The following is a 21,079-nucleotide window of genomic DNA, read 5'->3' on the forward strand; positions in this document are numbered from 1 at the left end:
TTGCAAACCTTGGAACTCTAAGGGCTTTTTGCATGGAGCTTGCATGACTGTGGATGTCGGCTAAAGCTGGAATATTCTAGAGACGATTTTGGAGTTATTTTTAGTCTTTATTTGATAGTTCTTTTATATTTAATAATTTCCTTTTATCTATAGGTTTCCTTTTATTTTGTGAGCATTTTAAGACTATAAATAGTTCTTTATGTCGAACCTTTTTAAGCATTGATGAATGAATTGAATTTTGAGAACTTTATCCTTTGAGTTGCTTACTCGCCCCCTCATCAATTCTAGGACACGTATTCTAGTTTGATACGAATTCAAATCAATAAGTCTTGATTTGTTTTCATTGACACTCAACCTATAGGTCTAGATTATTTATCAAATCTATTTTTTTTTCTTGTTTTATTGTCAATCAAGTTATCATTGTTCTTATTTTCTTATCTCGTTCTTGATTTTTCCGTTATATTCTTATAATCAGAAAATCCAAAAAGAAGTTAAGTCCTTGTATACACCCGTATCATTTGTTCAATAACTTCATCTTAAAACAATAAATCATGAAATGGCTTTCTTATTATCTATGTTTAATTATACATTAACTTGTAAATTATTTCGTAATCCAAATAATATTTCTCTAAAGTTTTGAGGCATGTTGTCGTTGATGTAAATAAGACATGAAAACCCAAATATTTAAAATTTATGCTATATTAAAATCGAAATTTATAATAAAAAATTTATTCTTTTTTGGTAGTGATGACATATACTAAGAAGTAAGAATAGTGAGGTATATCTTTGGATTCTAGAAGGTTAATAAATTTGAATATTCATTTCATGGACAAATCTCATTCTAGAAAGAATATAGATGGGAAAGCTGAGACTACTTTGTGGTGTTTGGTTAGGCCCTAGCAATTTCGTTTTACACTTTTGTAACATTATTTCTATAATCTATATATCAAATGATCAAATGTAATTTAGAATCACAAATTGTTTATAATTCTTAACTGGTTAATCAGCTACAAATAATATTTTTTTTCTTTGAGTCATTTTCGTTGATGTAATGAAAACCAATATTTTTGTCTTTTGACATTTATACTATAATAAAATCGATATTTATAATATATTTTTTCTTTTCTGTAGTAATGACATATACTAAGAAGTAAGAATAGTGAGGTATGTGTTTGGATTCTAGAAGGTTAATAAATATGACTATGCATTTCATTGACACTCAGTCTAGAAGGAACATAGATGGGAAAGCTAGACTAATTTGTGGTGTTTGGTTAGGCCCTAGTAACTTCTTTAACACTTTCGTAACGTTTTGTTCTATATCAATCGTAATTTAGAATCACAAATCGTTTATAATTCTTAAGTTAGCTACAAATAACTTTCAGTTAAACATAATCTTACTGGTTTAGCGATTATTAAGCTAACTCTCGTCATGTGATAATTAATTAATCCTTGTCCTCGTAAGTTACTTTACCATTAAATTAATCATATAATATTATGTGTTAGATTTATCGTTTCCAGCAAGGATCATGCATGTGTGGTTACCAATCCTAGGAGATAGGAAAATTTTGACTTTTAATGTGGGGATAAAACAATGTGGTAGTTAAGAACTAACTGTTTTGAAATGGTCAACAGAAAATACAACTCACTCGTTACAACATTTGACCAAAGACTAGCCCACGTTGGAATCTAATTATCTAAAAGCATTTTACTCGGTTTCTTCGGTCAACTTTTGACTCCACTACAATAATAGAACTTTTTAATTTCTGTTTATATATAGCTCCTCCATTCTTCCCTCAATTACACTAGCACAATCTCACTTCTATCTCCAAATATAGAAGCAAGCTCACGTACTTCATATGAACAATCACTGACACTCAAAGTCAACCCAGTTTATCTAGTACATCCTGCATCTAGAGTTGTACTGAAAAGATCGATATGGAGAGTGCTTGTGTTCATGAACAGACGACAGTCGTCCATGAGTTAACTCAAGGAATAGAAATGGCTAAACAGCTAAGGCTCAATCTAGATTCAGCTGAAGCTAGAGAATTCTTGATAGAGAAGATCTTATCTTCATATGACAAAGCCCTCTTTGTTCTTAAATCAGCCGGGCAGCCTCGGGCAAGTCCACTGCCCGAATCTAGTCTGCCCAAGTCATCTATAACTACAAGCAGTCCCCAAAGCACTGAATATGAGTTTGAGTTTGGCCAAAATGTTGCCTCCAAAAAGAGGTATTTTAATTCACTTCTCGTTGTGTATTAATTTATCCTTTACCCAAATGAATGTGCAGAATCTAAATCTTGTTTTTTGATTGGTGTCACAGAAAGGCGTCAACACCATGGGATAATGAAGTTAAAATCTTGAGTGATAATGAAATAGAGGGAAACGCTAATGATGGTTATAGTTGGAGGAAGTATGGGCAGAAAGACATCTTGGGTGCCAAATTTCCAAGGTAAATTTCTATTATATTACGTGTTAAGGATGGGTAATTAACATGGTCATTGAATTCAAGTCCTAATGGTAAGTTTTACTAAAACATGCAGAAGCTATTATAAATGCTCATACAGAAAGGTTCAGAAATGCTTGGCTACAAAACAAGTGCAGAAAACAGATGAAGATCCGACAGTATTTGAGATTACGTACAGAGGGATACACACCTGCAATGGTGTTGCACAGTCGGCACTACCACCACCGCCTTCGCCGGAAAAACATGAAATAAAGCCAACCCACCACCACCACCAACTAACAACACCAAATGCTGGTGAGAACTTTTCAAATCCGAGAGCCAACCTCACTGTTAACACCTGGGATTTGGGTTGCACTCTTCCATCTTCACATTCCATTCCTCCAACAGTATTTGAATTCAATGATAATGATTTCCATCCACTTAATTTTCCTAATCATTTCGATGAGGAACTATTGCAAGGCTATTCACCGTCGTTCATCTCTCCGGCCACCTCTGAATCTAACTACTTCACAGACTGGGCGAGTTCATCATCATTGGATTTACCAAAGGATGCGGCAGATCTATTCCCTGATTTCATGAGTTAATCATAAACAGTGTGATTATGGTGGATGTTGATCTATCACGGAAATTGGCTAATGGCGGAGTGGTTGGCTAATGGTAATGTCTAATGTGGAAAGCCCACAGTCAGAGAGTGGAACTCATGATAATATCATCACACATATGTGTTTGGATCGCAAGTGATGTTAAGTTGAAGTTTCTTTTATAAGTTCCTTTGAAAAATGTAGATTTGTGAATATGATTTCAAGGAACTACCTATATATGTACGTGAAGTGTAGCAGTTTTAAAAAGCTTGGACTTTACTTTATATATGCTCCTCAATGGATATGGTCATATGGATATACAACTTATAGTAGTGTCTAATCTTAATTACTTATAAACCTTGCATTTTCCCTTGATTGTCATGTATTTGAAACCCCCACAATAATTTGCTAAAATCTCATGCATTTGAAACCCCCAAACCTTTTCACCTTCTTAATAATTAATCACACATAATCAATGGTAATTCATATGAGATAATAATTTGCTAAAACCTCATGCATTTGTATGGTACTAGAATATGTTTGAGTTTTTGGGTTTTAGACTTTAGTAAAAGGGTAATCCGTTTGATATGTTGGATTTGAAGCTATCTTATTCGAATTACCCAAAACAAGAGATAAACTAATAATATATGTTCATTCATGTTTTGTACAAGCCCCAATCAAAATACAATATATCATGATCATACAATTAAGTGTCTTTTATTCCATTTTTGGCTTTATAACAAAAGTTTGTTTACGTGGCGAAGAAAGTAAACTTGAAGATGAATATTTAGGTTGGATGTTTATATCAGATTTGTTTTAAATATATAATATAGATATAAATACACAAATGTGTGTCAAATACAGCCCATCACAAATTTAATGTTATAAACTATAATATAACTCAAAGTGGTTTTCCAAATATAATGTTAATACTATAATATAATATATTAGAAGAATACCATATAGTAGACGAATTTCACATGTTGTGCAGAAATTTAGTTGCATAGAGAATATATATTATAATTATATTTCATTTAAAATATGTTAGGGTCATTTGGTTATTACATTGTCGTATTAGGCACTATAGTCTCATATATTTTGAATGACTCTTACAAAAATGATGTCTGTAATTCGAATATAATGGAATATCTTATGATGTTTATTGAATGATATTATCTTCGATTGAACACTTTTTAATTGGAATCAACTTTATTATAGTTAAAAAATTTGGCTACGTTTTTTCTTTTCATTAGTTCTAGAATGTGATTTTTTATATTAACTTAAAATATGTCACTATCTTAAAAATAGATTGAGAATGATATTTTTTATATTTACTTAAAATACGGCACCATTTTCTATTCAATAGTAAAACTAACAAAAGTCGTTAAATATGTATTTTTATGAGGTTCAACATAAATAGACGACCACATATGAGAATCCATATCTAATAAATCATCAACTAATTACATTAGATACTAATGTGTACATAAAAATTACATTTAAAATTTTAAACTAATAGTAAAAGAAATTCATTATTTATTATGATAAAAAAAAATCTGTAAATCAAAAAATATACATGCTATTTAATCGCATACAAGTTTTATGTATGGATTATTCACAATACATTAAACCATATATAACCATATTAAACTACATAATTATCCCATTGCGCAACGCGCGGGCATTCGCCTAGTATTAGTATATACTAGAGTAGTTTTGAAAAATTGTGTGTATATTATTTGAGTATTCGAACGAGTTGAAGAATTTAATCCTGAAGAAACCTTTGAATCTCGAATAGTTGGAATGCGTTATATAATAAGATGAAAATTCAATAAATGTGAAATTTTCTTTCATCTATAAGTTTTTGGTCGGTTTGTTCCAATGATTACACTAAAAAGGGAAGAATGCTATGATTTTGGTGTCATAACCATTTTAGGCGGTAGCAAATCTAAAATTCAAATTCACAAGTGTCGAACTTGGATCGTAAGTCGGTGTTCGCTAATGCTCTTGCAAGGAATCCTTAATGTTAAATTGGCCATGATTGGGGGAGATTTCAGAGATCTTCAGCTGAAATTCAAGAATTCTCTTGGGATTTGTTTGATCCTTATTTGGAAGATCACTATGCGTATGTTATTCATTCTAAGGTCAGGGATGGTTGTACCTGGTTAAGCCACTTTGAGTTATGGTTTGGTTTCAACACCAGTAGGTGGTAGTTCGAACCCTAAGTGAAGGAGAACTGAGTATTTTTCTTAGAGGATCATCGATATGTTTAGGTTCGTAGTATTGAGAGAATGGTTCCTATGGATCTTCAGTGCGAGTATGTGGGATCTCGGTTCAGGATTTGATGAAGGCAGGGTATATAGTAGGTGGCGATCGGATGTATGTGTTCATGAGACACATGAGTTGTCCCTCAACATGAAGTGTTTGGTCAAGGAGCTCGTTGCAACTACTTGTTTCTTGAGGGGGTTCCAAAGAATAAATGAGGAGCCGCTAGAACCACTCAGGTTGAGTATTGGCGGCAGGGGGAATTTGTTAGCTCGTTTCATGGAATTCTAATTATAGTCTAGCTTGTTCAAAGGTCGATCAGGGAACTAGTTTCAGAATTGGGTGTGATCAGCTCCATAAGGGTTTTAGATCATTTGATCTAATGTCAATGCGTACTCAATTTCTGGTCGCATCATTTGTTATTCATCGAAGGTTCTCTGAGAGTTTCAAGTTGTGACAATTGCAGTTCAATGGATGTGTCAACCTATCGTCAAGTTTAATGTGTTTTATGTTCCTTTGGTCCCTGAGTATGTTTACCCTCAATGATGGTGGTGTGAAATTTTGGTTCATAGCCAACTCAGGTTTTGGTAGTATTCAGGATCACCTTGGAAGTCTTCATGTGACATCCCCAAAATCACGGCCAGAAAAGACCGATTTTGTTTATGCTTTGTTTGAAAATCAGAGTAACATTTTAAATAAAAGTGTTGCGGAATTTGTCCCAAAACAAAATATGATAAAGATTTATCAAAAGCATTTCCATAGAAATGTATTTCATTAAAAGACTTGCGATGTCATGTTCGTACATATCAAAAGCATAAACAATACAATATAAGCCTTACTACAATATTTCACATCTACAGGCCTATATCCGTAATCCCTCGTCCAAACATCATATCTATGCTCAAGCGCCACTACCTGTAATACATAAAACTGAGTGGGTCAAGCTTGGGAGCCTGGTGAGCACATAGGGTTTTCAACCCACAATAAATAAGTTTATTAATTTCATCAATCAACAATAACCCGATTACCCGTTTCCGTTATCCTCACTTTACGTCCCTAAACACCTATCATAAGGGACCTAGTCTAAGGATCATCATCGGGATGGACATTACTGCTAAGGGGATTACTTGGCAATAAATGTCCTAAAGGCAACCATGTGGGGGATGGAGTACACCGGTGAACACATCGTTCACAAACACCTACAGGTTGTGAGCCTACTAGTGTTCCACTGGACTGTCTAGAAGAGTCTGTGGTCGTCATCCATACTCCGCTAGATGACAGAATCAACAACATCAACATCGAGGCCTCTCATCATTTTATCACACATCACCTATTACATCTACCCATGTTTTACCCCAACATTTTCGTAGATATAAAATACATATACAGTTTAAATCATTGAAAACATGTATAACAATGTTCATCCAACATAGATAGCAAGTGTTCAGATAATATGCACACATAGCACGTAATTTATATAAAATACTTCATATCTATGTGTAAGCTGAAAGTAACTATGCACTCACCTGGTAAGGTGGTGACTCGGCACTCGGACAACTCTTCGTTACTTCTTAAAACAATTTTTCCTTGACCAAAACCTAGTATTAATACCACTAGAGTTTAGTTTTAACGTTAATTGGGACTAATTAATAGTCTAGCTATTATTACTATTATATAAGCGTTAAATAACACTCAATATAACTCATAATAATAACCCAAATAATTATTTTCAGGTCCTACTAATGTTACTATAATTAAATAAAAGCTATATTAAATATAGTATAGGCGTAACTCATGCGTTGGTTCTTTATAACTCGGATTTCGGCGTTCCTTATATCCCCGAAATCCTTGTTTCGACCACTACAACTTTATGTAGAGATATCGGGTTTATCTCACACTTTAATTTTAACGCTTATTTTTATTCTTTATTAATTATACATTTATAATTAAATAATAAGCACAATAACACACATAATTCACATAATACTCAAATATTTCATCTTTATTACTTCAAAAAGAGTTACAATAGTTGACCTAGAGTATTACATTGACAAATACGCTTAGCCCTGAAACCCGGGTGTTACACTTCATGTGCCGGTTGTGTATTGGTGGAATCTATTTAGTCTCAGCCAAGGTATGGGGTCTTGTTCCGATCATTCATGGGGATATCTTCTGTTAGTGATTGAGGTTTGTCGTTCGATAGAACTATGGTATTTCTCTCCTTTTTGGATGATGTTATGGGTTCTATATGGATGTGCATTGGGGTAATTCATTATATGTATTATCGAGAGGGGTGTATGCGACTGGACAAGATAACATTGGAGCACTTGGTTCGAACTATATGAATGGTTCTTTTTGGCTATAGCCTTTGAATTGGATCAAGTATAAGACTATTGATCCTAATATCGGGTCGTGTGAGGCCATGATTTCGTTGTATTTTGCATTGATATCGGGTCGGGTCGTGTGACAGATAGTCGTGTCGTAAGACTATGGGGTGGCCATAACATCCACTAGATTGGCAGATAATATGGAAGTGTTGTAAGTCTGCGATGGGATCGTAACATTCACCTGATTGAGGTAGACCATCGTTGGGGTTGTTGTGAGTATAAAGGAGGATTAGCTCGTGCCTTGGGCAAGGCGGAAAATAGGGTCGGATAACATATATCTGTCATGGGAATATGACCATTAGGGTTCGAGATGGGTTGGGCCTGTGTAGCTCTCGCTGGGTAAGACCCGTGGGCAAGGCCCGTATGATTATGACAATGCAGGTCAGACCTGGTAGAGACCAATTAGGTCAAGGAATTGGATTATGGTTTTAGTAGGATGAATATGTGGCCAGGGAGTGGCATAGAGTGGTTCATAGGGTAGAATAGCCCTATCTGTTGGACTCTCAGGAACCTGGTGGTTGGACCAGGTGCGAGACTGGTAGTCTCAGCGGTGTTTTGGGGATTTTATATCTCGGCTTAAGGAATGGTGTTCGTGAATCAGAAGAGTTCGAGTGAAACACAAGTGTAAATCCTTGGATCTCAGGTTATGGGTTATGTACCAAGTGGCTCTTGGTTGAGATTCACATCGGGAATCGTTAGTGTATAAGTGAAAATTTGTATCTCAGCAAGTTATGGATTTAGGAGTCTGTATGCAGAGTTATCAGTTGGAAGGTTCAGGGTCAAAAGGATGTTTCAGTTTTGATGGTAGGAGGAGACCCTTTTGGTTGTGCTTCAGAATGATTCTACCTGTGCAAAGGTCAGGCAAGTGATGGGCTTCAAAATTATAGAAGTAGCGTTTTGGATCGACAATTATGGGTTTAATGATTTGTTCAGCACTAGATGATTTTGTTCGGAACGTTGGTTCTCAGGAGGGTGTTAAGAGTGATTTTGAGGACAAAATCTAATTTAAGTGGGTGAGAGTTGTAACACCGTTTTCTGAATCGTTTCTTATGTAGGGGTGGTGACCCGAAGACCGAGTATCATCAGGCTTAGTGCCTTTGAGGAAAAGAGATTTAGACCCATTTAGGTGTGCGTAATGTAATTTGGATGATCCGGAAGTTCGGTCCGTGTTTTGGCACCAGGGGTATTTTGGTAAAGTGTCAGTTCGAGCTTTTATAAATTTTGGATTTTTGTTCGGAAAGTTTTAAGGCAAGGATGAGTTGATAGAAGTGTAAAGCTTCTCGTTATTTTTTCATTGATATAAAGAACGTCACAATCATAGTTGGAACGAAGAAGTTATGCCTGTTTGAAGTTTAGTCGGTTTTGGGTTATGCTTAGTATGTTGGGCGTACTGAGGCATCCTGAGTACACTACACATACCAGAAGTATGTTGGATGTACGCAATCAGTACCCAAACCCTATTTTCGTGGTTTGAGTCCTATTTAAGTTCCTTAACTCCCCAAACCCACTCTATTCTCAGCCTCCACCCCTCTAACACCCCTTCTATGAAACCCTAACCCTAGTTAAGCCTTGTGTGCTAAAAGAAGGTGTTTTTGAGTGCTTTGGAGTATGCATGGTGCATCTTGGAGAAGAAGGAACTCCTTGGAGAAGTGTTAGTTGCATTGGAACTTATAGATCTGGACTTTATACACATTGATCTATCTTCTAGAGGTATAAAGTTTGAATCTTGATGAGACATTTGTTAGATCTAACTAGTTTTGGATGTTATGAGCTTTTGGTCATTTTAGTGTATAAAGTTTATATCTTGAAAGTTTATGACTTGTAATGGATAAAGCTGGAAACTTTATCCATCTAAACATCATTTTGATTCAGATCTGAGAGTTGGAGACTTGTACTTAATGGATTAAGTTGAAAAAGATGAACGTTTGGGTCCCTTTGAGACTTAAAGACTATATCTTGTTTGTTGGGACCATTCTAATGGATAAAGTTGGAAACTTTATCCATTATAAAGCTATTATGAACTATGAAAATGTGATATTGGCCCTTCTATCCCTTCCATGCAAAAGTTGTGATGTCTTATTAGGTTAAGAACTTAGGGTTTTAGACATTAAGCACTTTATACCCATGCAAAGTCATAAAGTTGGGAACTTTATGATTTAGGACATTATTTTGGGCTTAGGTCTGAGTTTTAGATGTAAGAACTTAATGTAATAAGCCCTTAATGGAGTTTTGGGAGTGGGTTGAGTACGTTGGGCGTACCTGGTGGTACATTGCGCGTACGTGATCAGCTTCCCATTATTTGTCATCATCAAAGTACATTAGGCGTACTTTCTTGGTACGCATGGCGTACTCCACTAGGAAGAAATATTGACTTTTGAACCTTGACCGTTGACTTTGAATTTAAATTTGATTAGGGTTGACCAAGTTTGACCTAAGGGTATTTTGGGTTATCGGGTTAATTATTGATTAAGATTGTATTTATTGTTCGTTGGCGCGAGGTCATCCGGTTCGGCGGACCGAGCAGTTATTTAATTATCAGCGGCTTGAGGTGAGTTTTCCCCACTGTATTTTCGGGTCGAAGGCACCAAGGCCGGCCCATTGAATTGTTATCCTGGTTTATTGCATGTTGGTATACAGTAGTGATCTGTTAGACCTGTCTCCTGGTATATAGGATGAGGCTATGCTTAGTGATCTGTAAGATCTGTCTGCTTATCTGTTGACTGGTTATATGATTAGCTGTGTATATGGCACTGTAGTGTAGGTTGGCTGAGACTGCACTGCTTTGTGCTGTCTGTCAACAAACCCGATAATGTTTATATCGATACGTTGTTATGGCTAGCTAGGTTTATATATGTTTATCTGTTATGTATATGTCAACATGTTATGTGTGGTTGGGTTGAGGCGGACCAGTGGAGACTGAAGGCCAAGACACCCAGGGCGGCCCGGACAGACTAAAGGCCCGTGAGGCGGACTAGTTAGGCCGAAGGCCCGAAGAACGGTCCAGATACGCTGAAGGCCTGGTGATGCGGTCCAGTCATGCTGAAGGTTCTATGAGCGGTCCAAATAGTCTGTAGGCCTGCGTAGCGGTCCGGTCAGGCTGAAGGTTTTGTATGCATGTTATTTGTTGGTATATGTTATTTGTTCATATGGTGGTATTTTGGGGGAACTCACTAAGCTTCGTGCTTACAGTTTTGGTTTATGGTTTCAGGTACTTCAGTGGACCGTGGCAAAGCGAATGCATGACCGTACACATCCTTGGTTTTCAACAGGTTTGATATTGGGAGACTCTGATTTCAAATAATGTTTTGAAAATAATGGTTTTGTAACATTACTATTAAAAAAGGGTTTTTTTTGAAAAGCTTTAAATTTGTTGAATTTTTGGGATGTTACATATTAACCTTAGAAATGGCTAAAAGGATGACCAAGGGTTCTGGAGTAGCTGATCATACTCACAAGAACCAAATCCATGGGACAAAAAATACATAAGGATTCACCAACCAACAAGATCTAGAAAATGAACCTTCAAGGTGGGAGCTTTTTACCTTCTGAAGAAGCTAGATGAACAACAAAATATGGATCTACAAGCAATGGACTTCCAAGAGCTCCTCCAATGATCACCTTCTTCATAAAACACACAAAATATAACTCTAAAAGCTCAAGAATCTCACAAGGTGGCTAGGGTTTCAAAATGATGCTTTGGGATAGTGGGGGCTGGTGATGAGGGATGCCTCAAGGACTTAAGGTTCTTTAAATAGGGTCTGAACCCTAAAAATTAGGGTTTGGAGTCTGCATGAGTATGCCTTGCATACTCCTCACGTACGCCCTACGTACTCGACGAGGTCCGCGTCCAGACATAAGTGACCTACGCTCGACGTACACAGCAAATACGCCCTGCGTAGGGACTGACTTTGCAAAACTTTGTTATTTTAAGTTGGAAATGAAAATACCTAGAACGGAAGTTACACCACAACTTCTACAATGACCTTCGAAATCAAAAAATGCACCAAAATTCACTCTCAAGCTCCAAATTCTCTCCAAGGGACTAGGGTTTGTAAATGGGGCTATAGGGGATGGAGTCTGGTTATAAGAAAGGTCTCAATGGGTTAAGGTCCTTAAATAGAGCTCAAAAACCCGAAAATTAAGGTTTGCGCTCTGCGCCACTACGCTATGCGTAACCAAGGTTACGCCCTGCGTAGGGCATAAGATCCCCGCATGAGTTATATGAATTACGCCCTACGTAATTCCCAATCTATGCCCTGCGTAGACTCTTATTTCTCAAAAATTATAAACTTTAAAATAATAAAAAAAATATACTTGAGGAACAAGTGTTATAAATTTGTATAATTTCTAGAAATTCATATAATTTCTAGAAAGAACACATTTGAAAACCTAGACTACTTTGTATCTTGGTCTTTGGTTAGGATCCTAGAAATTGTACCAACTTTAATCGGTCTATTTTAATTTATTCATTTCTTGATTCATAGAAGTTTTTAACACTTTGTAACATCTCGCTCGAAATTGTTATAACTTTTAAATTGTGAGTTGCTAATAATTTTTAGCCATAATTTTACTGCTTGTAAGATTTTTGTTAATCCACTTCGTTAAGCTTAATATGTTACATTTTTTTTTTTTCTATTTTGAAGTAAATCTTCTCGTCATCCAATAAATCCTTGTCATCTCATAGAGCAAAAAAATTAGAAGAAACTTGCATTTTTACCGTTTTACCGTTTTATCTATTTATCTATGTGGCTATTTCAGTATTCTATCATTCTATGTACTACTTGAACATTTTAATTATTTTCTTGAAAAGCCATTTTCTAGTTATCCAGATTTTTAATATCAAACAACCATGTGCAAAATGAGGTTGTTACAAAACAATTGTTTAAATTGGTCAACAACAGTTATAGCTCACTCGTTACACCATTTGACCAAAACATTTTACTCGGTTTCTTCGGTCAACTTTTGACTCCCCTCAACCAAAATCATTGATCATTCCTATATATTCAGATTACACTTCCACCATCTCACTTCTATCTCCATATATACAACCAAGCTCTCTCATATGAACTATCACTGACACTCAATCAACCCACTTTATCTTGTACGCCGTGCATTGAGTGTTGTACTAAAAAGATATGGAGAGTGCTTGTGTTTATGAACAGACAACAGTCATCCATGAGCTCACTCAAGGAATAGAAATGGCTAAACAGCTAAGGCTCAATCTAAATTCAGCTGAAGCTAGAGAATTCTTGATACATAAGATCTTATCTTCATATGATAAAGCTCTTTTTACTCTTAAATCAGCCGGGCAGCCTCGGGCAAATCCACTGCCCGAATCCAGTCTGCCCAAGTCATCCATATCCACAGTCAGCCCTAAAAGCGGAGAATTTGAGTTTGGGTTTGAGTTTGAGTTTGACGAAAATGCTGTTTCCAAAAAGAGGTATTTTTGATTTTCACTTCTCGATGTTTCTTTAATATTCTTCACTTAAAAGAATGAGCAGAATCTAAATCTTGTTTCTTGATTTGTGTTTACAGAAAGGCATCAACACCATGGGAAAATGAAGTTGAGGGTAACACTAATGATGTTTACAGTTGGAAGAAGAGAAGAGATGAAAACCCAACAGTATACAAAGGGATACCCACCTGCAACAATGTCGTACAGTCGGCACCACCACCGCCACCGTCGCCGGAAAAACATGAAATAAAGCCAACCCACCACCATCAACAACTATCAACACCGAATCCTGGAGAGGTTCTCTCAAATCTCAGAGCAAACCTCAGTGTTAACACGTGGGACTTGAGTGCCATTCTTCCATCTTCACTTTCCTTCTCTTCAACACCATTTGGATTCAGTGATGATGATTTTGAAGCACTTAGTCTTCCTAATCATTTTGATGATGAACTATTGCAAGTCTATTCACCACCTTTTATCTCTCCGGACACCTCTGAATCTAACTACCTCACAGACTGGGGTATTTCTTCATCATTGGATTTCACAAGCGATCCGGAAGATCTATACCCTGATTTCACATTATTTAACAACTGTTTCTTATGATAGATAGATAGCCCTCAAGAACTACACAAGGAATGAACAAGAAATAAATGATTCATTATTAGAGTTCCCAGTTGCAGACTGAGGCTTGCTAGAACTATGTTTGTACATATTTGAAATGTAAGATTTTATAACTAGCTAGCTAGCTATGGAACATCTACAAGTAATGTATCAATACAAATTTTTGCAACTTGAAACCCGGTTTCTATTCTTCTTGAACTTGAAGAAAAGTACAAGTTACATGAAGCATATATTATGCATTTATATATTTTTCTTATAATTCCCAAATTTGGAGCTAAGTGGATGGAGTGTTGTCATCTGGTACCCACAGACTCAGCATCAGGTACAAGTTGTTTTTGCATGTTGGTTTTGTAAAAGTTTGTCTTAGACCAATAACAACAATAAATAGGTTGGTCAAAGTGATAAGTGGTTAACAGAAGTGCCTATTTTTGACAGAAATGGCCCCTTGGTATGGAAGTAACGGCCAAGTAGTCTTTTTTTTTTTAAAACGAGGATGTTAGGCAATTTTTCTTCCTTCATTCTAGTAATTTCTCTCAAGACAAAGCCACAAAGGTCTTTGTTTCTTCAATTTGGTCGCTTGTTAGTGATTTGTAACTCCGGTTTGATTGTTGATTTGGATATATACACAATCACCCCGGTTGTGGAATCATGTTAAATGCTCGTGTTTTATAAGTTTATTTGCTTTATCTTGGCATGTGTTGCTCTTATTGTTGGATATTGTTATCGTATCCATTTCATTAATTGTTGGATTCTTCACTTGTTTATGTGACCAAATGTTTGACATTTCTTCGGGATATGTTTGGATTGCTTGGCTAATCATATGGATCCACTATAGGATCCCAACAAGTAGTTTTCACTTTTCATAGAGTTGAATTTGGACCCTTTTTTTTTTTTAAATTTTTTTTTAAATTTGTGATGCACGCAACTCTTCAATAAAATGTTTGACTTGTCTGAGAGTAATATTTTGGCTATCAGATTATCTTCATCATATATTGACAACTCTTTCTTTTAGAGGGCAAAAAAAAAAAATTCTGAATTTCTACAGCTATATTTGTTTTGTAGCCAAGGAACATCTAAAATTAACATATATTTTGACAGTTGAGAACCGGTTTCTACTCTTCTTGAACTTGAATAAAAGCATAAGCGACATAAATATTTATGTGGATGGAGTGTTGTCATCTGGTAGCACAGATTCAGCATCAGGTACAAGTTGGTTTGGGTGATTGGGTTTTTTCTTTAGAGCTTGTCTTAGGCCAATAACAATAAACAGATTGGTCAAAGTCAGAAGTGATTCAGCACCACCATGTAACCAATCCACATTTGATAAGGAAGTTCCATAATGCACCTTAGCTGTGTTCCAAAAAGATTCATAAACTTCAAATCAAATATGTTTATTTTATAAGACTCTTATTTGAAGTTTTTTTTTTGGGAAAGAGGAAATTACCATATATTCCTGCAGGGACTGGATGTGAAGAACAGAAGAGAAGCAAAAGAACACCACCATAAAGAAAATTTGTTAGACCAAATGAAGTTACTATCATTATGAATCATTGCACTTTGTATGTAAAAATGACAGATACAACACTCCAATGGCAAAAAATAATACTGGATTTTCATAATTTTCCATCAATTGTGAAGCTCAAGCAAATGAGGATATGAGAAATGCTTTCAACCATAGCACAAGCAAATCATTTTTTCAGTAATATCATGCCAAATTTTATCAACACAACCGATTGTGAGCATAATAAACAACGGAATTTTTGTTGCATACTAACACTATCATTCGTACTAAATTGTAAAACATGTTATTGTTACCAACAATTAGTGATTTCAAACATCCATTGGAGGTGTAAATGCAACTTTTTATGCATTTTGTGTCTAAGAAAGATGGTGTTTGAGGATCAATAAGAACACAAGGTTAGGAAAATTCACTTGGTAATATTAACAAACACTTGGCAGGCAAGAAATCCACAAAATTGCTAGAGCACATTAAGGAGTAACGAGTACTATCAATATAAGAACATTAGATAAAAGGAGGAAACTTAACTGGTGGCACCAACAAAAGCAAGCAAGAAGTAAAAACCAAAAAGGGTAAGCTTCGGCGCGGAATTGGATCTGGTGATGAAGTACAAAAACCCAATGTACGGAAACAACGAGAAAGCAAAGAGTTGTGAAGCTATGCTCTGTGAATCAATGGTGGGTGACCATGGATCTACTGGAAAAGGCAATCCGTTTACCACAAAATTACTTCGATTTTTCTCGGAAAGTTTAGCCTTTCTGAAGCAGTTGGCCTCTTTGATTCCATTGGGATAATGGATAGTAACTTTGAAATTGTTTGGAAACAGCGAAGAAGAAGAACCCAGTAAGATAGGATTACGGCAAACAGTCTGCAGACAGTTGATCATTGTGTTTGAGTGGTGAAGTGATTTAACGAGCTTTCTGAAAAACACGAGGCTACTTATCGTTGTTTCATTTTGTTTTTAGGAGGTCGTTCGGACTTGAGATTGGTCGTTTTAAGGAATAGGATGTAAGGGTGTTATTCGTTTAGTTTATAGATTTGGTTTAATTGGTTTTTAGGAATCGTAAATTATGGGTTATTTTATAGGGAAATTGCAAAAAGGATAATAACTTGTAAGGGTAACTAACTTTTGACTTTGTTCACATTTAGTCACTAAATTTTTTTTCGTTATCTATTTGTCACTGAACTATTGAAACTGTACACATTTTACCTTTATGACCGGTTGTTGCCGGTCATAAGGGTAAAATGTGTACAGTTTCAATAGTTCAGTGACAAATAGATAACGAAAAAAAGTTTAGTGACTAAATATGAACAACATCGAAAGTTCGTTTCCCTCTAAAAAAGTTCAATGACTAAATGTGAACAAACTTCCTCTTGTATTATGTTTTAGCAAATTATTTATTTTTGTAAAATTCTAGCAACATTTGTTGATGAAGAAATCTACGAAAAAACGAAACCGAAAAAAAAACAATGCTTTTGTATTTTCCAAAATAAAAAATCAAAATTTCCAATCCGGTTTTGTTTTTACAAAACAATTAATCATTCTCACTCATGTGAATTATGACCATTGGTTTGACATGTGGAATTAAAGAACACACAAAGAACACGGTGATTTGGGTGTTTAATAGATGCATTTGATTATGAAAGGTGTTTACAAAAAAGGATCTAGATCTAAATATACATAATTAACACACTAACACTCTCGATGTTACATCTCTCAAGCATACCTCTACATGTGGTATGAACTCACCTTATATATAGGTCTTTACATCTCTCTCTCTCTCTCTCTCTCTCTCTCTCTATATATATATATATATATATATATATATATATATATATATATATATATATATATATATATATATATATATATATATATATATATATATATATCATGTCACAAGGCTACTTTACCACATGCAAGTGAGTGTACAAAAGTCAAACAATTTACAAAGTCATACATGGATAACTTTGTACCCAACATTCTCCCCCTCAAAGTTAGGAATGGATGACTCGCTTCAAATCTTCCAAACTCGAGCAACTTCACGAATCGAGCCTCAAACGTGACACATGTAGAGATAAACATCAAATCTTCAATTCTTCCATGACTTTTCAATTTGGGTTATAGAATGTGAGACCATACAAACCGAGCATCAAAAGGTAATTAGGGATTTCTCATTCTCCAAAAAATTACCCAAAATTTGAGCATTTATGCACACTCCAAAAATCTTCAATAAGTCCAAACCCATCATGAACCGAAATCACTTCCGAATCTCCAATCGAATCATTTCATAAACTTCAAATACTCTGAGGTCACTTCGGTCTTCAAGTTAGCATAATATGAAAAATTCAACTTTCGAATTTTCATATCTAAATATCTCCTCTTTTTTATAATCGAAAAATGATTATAAACTTTCTTCATCAACAAATGTTGATAGAATTTAACAAAAATAAATAATTTGCTAAAACATAATACAAGAGGAAGTTTGTTCACATTTAATCATTGAACTTTTTTAGAGGGAAACGAACTTTCGATTTTGTTCATATTTAGTCACTAAACTTTTTTTCATTATCTATTTGCCACTGAACTATTGAAACTGTACACATTTTACCCTTATGACCGACAACAGCCGGTCATAAGGGTAAAATGTGTACAGTTTCAATAGTTCAATGGCAAATAGATAACGAAAAAAAGTTTAGTGACTAAATGTGAACAAAATCGAAAGTTCGTTACCCTTACAAGTCATTATCCCATTGCAAAATGATCATTTGGTCCGGAATGAGGTGTTCCATTCCCGAATTCATATTTGGTTAAACTAAACAAGTAGATAATATTTTGACCTAGTAATATCCTATGAATACCATCTAACTCGTTTCAGACTAGATTTCGACATTCCTTGTTTTGGATTATCCTACATTCCAATTCGGACACCCTTACAATTGAAAATGTCTTCTAATAGCAGTGACAAAATGGAGTTTTTACATGTAAGTTTGAAATTTGTTGTTAATTAAATACATTTATTTATATTATACGTTAAAAATGCTTAATTTACGCAATTATATAGGTATTATAGGGTTTTCTGTAAATTTTAATCATGTTAAGACAATTATAGGGTCACATGGACTTATATATTTATACTACATCATACATTGTTATCAAAAACCTTAATTTTCGCTAATCCGGAACGTGTCCAGAATCCGAAATCATATCTAGAATTCGAAAACATGTCTGAAATACAATGAACTGGTTCCAGAATTTTGGTCCGGACTACCGTACCGGATTTTTTGTCCGAAATTCTGGTCACGGAATATACATACAAAAATCTCTAATTAGTAACTCTTTTGATTGTAGAATGATAGAACATATAAAGAGGTTGCTACTATAACCTGCAGACCTGAACTTGGGCACAAAATCATGGCGCACTTACATCATACAAAGTGGTTGCTACTATAACCTGCAGACTTGAACTTGGGCGCAAAATTATGGCTCGCTTACAAAACCGACCAGTTTGTGGGGCGATGTTTAGGTAGTCATGTTTTGGTGATTAAGTGAACATGTCGATGGGTGTCGAATGTCACCATTTACTATATTACTATTATATGTGCAAGGAAGTTAATACTTTTGATCCAGTTGACCAAGAAGAGCTTCTATTTCTGGTTTGCGACTATCGGGTTTGCTTTGACAAGTAAGCCTTCTGCTTTGTCATCGACTTGTGCTTCAGGAATTATTTCCATCCCAGTTCTAGTTTTGCATAATTCAGAAAACATTTGTTTCCATTTGTACCGCTTTTACATTCGGTGAGTATGGCTGACCTTAAGAAGGTGTTCAATAACTTACTTCGTCAATTAAGCAATAAAGACGTGGTGAGAGTCTCCCTGCTGGATATGCTAGAGCAAGGATTTTTGGGGAAATACCTGCAATAGCCAGTTACTAATAAACGTATGACACTCGTCTCTAATTTATAGGAGTTTAACATGCATACAGTTTTTTACCTATATTATATCAAAATGATACTTTTTAGGGAAACTGGGTAATCTAACCATTATTACGTGCAATTTTTTGACATAGGTACCCATGGGGTAGATTGATATGGGATTTCACTTACAAACATATGTGTACTATGTTTGATAAGATTGAGGACCATTTGAACCCAAATGCACCAAGAGTCGGCAGTAGACACACATATACTCTGAATTTGTCTATGCATTTAAGGTATGTACACTATGTTTAATAAGAGTTTTTAAACAACAAGTATGATAACTTTGTTAACTTGGTAAATTGTTTGTCATCTTAATTTTGTAGATTTATATCTTGGAGCTATTTCCTAACAGCATCATAGATGGTTCCCATATACCGGGTGTTATCCCTCGGGCAGTTGCGTACCCTAGGATGAGGCGTTTGCATGCACCTGATTGTCAATGTATTCTCGATGTTACTAGTGTATGTAGTTTAGTCCACCTTATAATGTAATGAGTTTCTATGACATAAATAACTTAAGATTAACCTTTATATATTGTTTTTATGCAGTGTCCCCTCTCCTCCCAACGAGTTGTTGCAGCCTACTACGTAACAACGTGCTACTAGGTGGTGGATTGAGAGTGTCCAGTGGATAGATGTTGTATATTACATTAATGTTTGAGTTATGATTTTCTTTGTCAATGTTTTAAAACAATTTGCATTTGAAGATATAGCAAAAACAAGTTTATCCTTCCAAACAACATTTTGTAGAATATTATGATATCGTACAAACATCACTACGAGTTTTTTTTAAATCAATAGGATCATACTACTGGCTACCTTTTTGACTATTATGTCTAATCTTAGACTTAACATTACTTTTGCCACTTGACTTGGTCCTACTTAAAGATTCACTGTTTGTTGTCTCTGCGGGAACCGGAGCATCATAGTTTCTGCTTGTGTGACTGATCCTTTGGTAATGACTGCATTTTTTCTGAATCTGGCCTTCACCTTGGGATGGGATATGGTTCTTGTTTTTAGGTCGTCCGGCTTGTCGTTTGTCCATCAATGGTGGCAAAACAACCATGACTTCATCCGATTCTTCATATTTAGTTGGAACTGGAACAGGAAATACAACCTCGACATATGTTGATCGGTCTGTTTCCATTGTGAAGTATGATGACACCCATGTACTGCAGTGTTGATATCTCAGTTCCTTTAATACCGCTATAGCATGAGTAATAGGTCTTCCCAATAATTGCCATTTCCCACACATCTAGTAACGAATTTCCAAGTTTAATATACCATTTTTCATTTGGTGAGTTACCTCATATCTGCTTTGATCAATCTCGTATACCAGAAAAGCAGAGGATTTGTTGATCCTCCCATCGATAACCTTCTCAGCATACTCAGTAACATCTTTTTTACTTTTAGCTATAACAAACATTTTGTCACACCCCCAAACCGGAACGGCGGAAACGTTCGGGGGCGGATGACTTCATGTGGTAGCATAACAAATGAATACATAGTAAAGAAAGCAATACAACCATCATATATATAATTGAAAGTTTACATTGTTAAAAAGTACATGTTCAAAACCAATTACAATATGATGCCAAAATATGAATTTAAACTGACGACACAACGTCCCTTCTTCAAAAGCTGTTTTGATACCTGTAATTACTGAATCCTTGGGACATACAAGTAGTTTTGAAAGAGTAGATCAGCATTTAAGCTGGTGAGTTTCATAAGTATTAAATGACAATGTTTGTATGAAATGAAATGTTTTGGTTTGGTATATTTGTTTCTAGAAAATGTATGTACATGTAAAA

General features: G+C 35.3%; 3 protein-coding genes across 3 annotated transcripts; 2 read left to right on the forward strand and 1 right to left on the reverse strand.

The window, feature by feature from the left end:
- The first annotated feature begins 1,792 nt into the window (after nt 1-1,792).
- LOC111918786 (probable WRKY transcription factor 41) lies at nt 1,793-3,329 on the forward strand. The gene is made up of 3 exons (XM_023914411.3): nt 1,793-2,228; nt 2,321-2,449; nt 2,541-3,329. Exons 1-3 carry the CDS (start codon nt 1,936-1,938, stop codon nt 3,046-3,048), a joined length of 930 nt encoding a protein of 309 aa, XP_023770179.1. The 5' UTR covers nt 1,793-1,935; the 3' UTR covers nt 3,049-3,329.
- Nucleotides 3,330-12,716: 9,387 nt separating this feature from the next.
- LOC111918784 (uncharacterized) lies at nt 12,717-13,968 on the forward strand. The gene is made up of 2 exons (XM_023914407.3): nt 12,717-13,137; nt 13,233-13,968. The coding sequence occupies exons 1-2, from the start codon at nt 12,833-12,835 to the stop codon at nt 13,750-13,752; spliced, it is 825 nt and encodes a 274-aa protein (XP_023770175.1). The 5' UTR covers nt 12,717-12,832; the 3' UTR covers nt 13,753-13,968.
- An 825-nt stretch (nt 13,969-14,793) lies between these two features.
- Nucleotides 14,794-16,291, reverse strand: LOC111918785 (uncharacterized). Its single transcript, XM_023914408.3, has 3 exons — nt 15,818-16,291; nt 15,215-15,232; nt 14,794-15,120 (listed from the first exon to the last, which is right to left on the reverse strand). The coding sequence occupies exons 1-3, from the start codon at nt 16,173-16,175 to the stop codon at nt 14,927-14,929; spliced, it is 570 nt and encodes a 189-aa protein (XP_023770176.1). The 5' UTR covers nt 16,176-16,291; the 3' UTR covers nt 14,794-14,926.
- Between the last annotated feature and the right edge of the window lie 4,788 nt (nt 16,292-21,079).

Source organism: Lactuca sativa, chromosome 6 (genome assembly GCF_002870075.4).
Source record: "Lactuca sativa cultivar Salinas chromosome 6, Lsat_Salinas_v11, whole genome shotgun sequence".
NCBI lineage: Eukaryota > Viridiplantae > Streptophyta > Magnoliopsida > Asterales > Asteraceae > Lactuca > Lactuca sativa.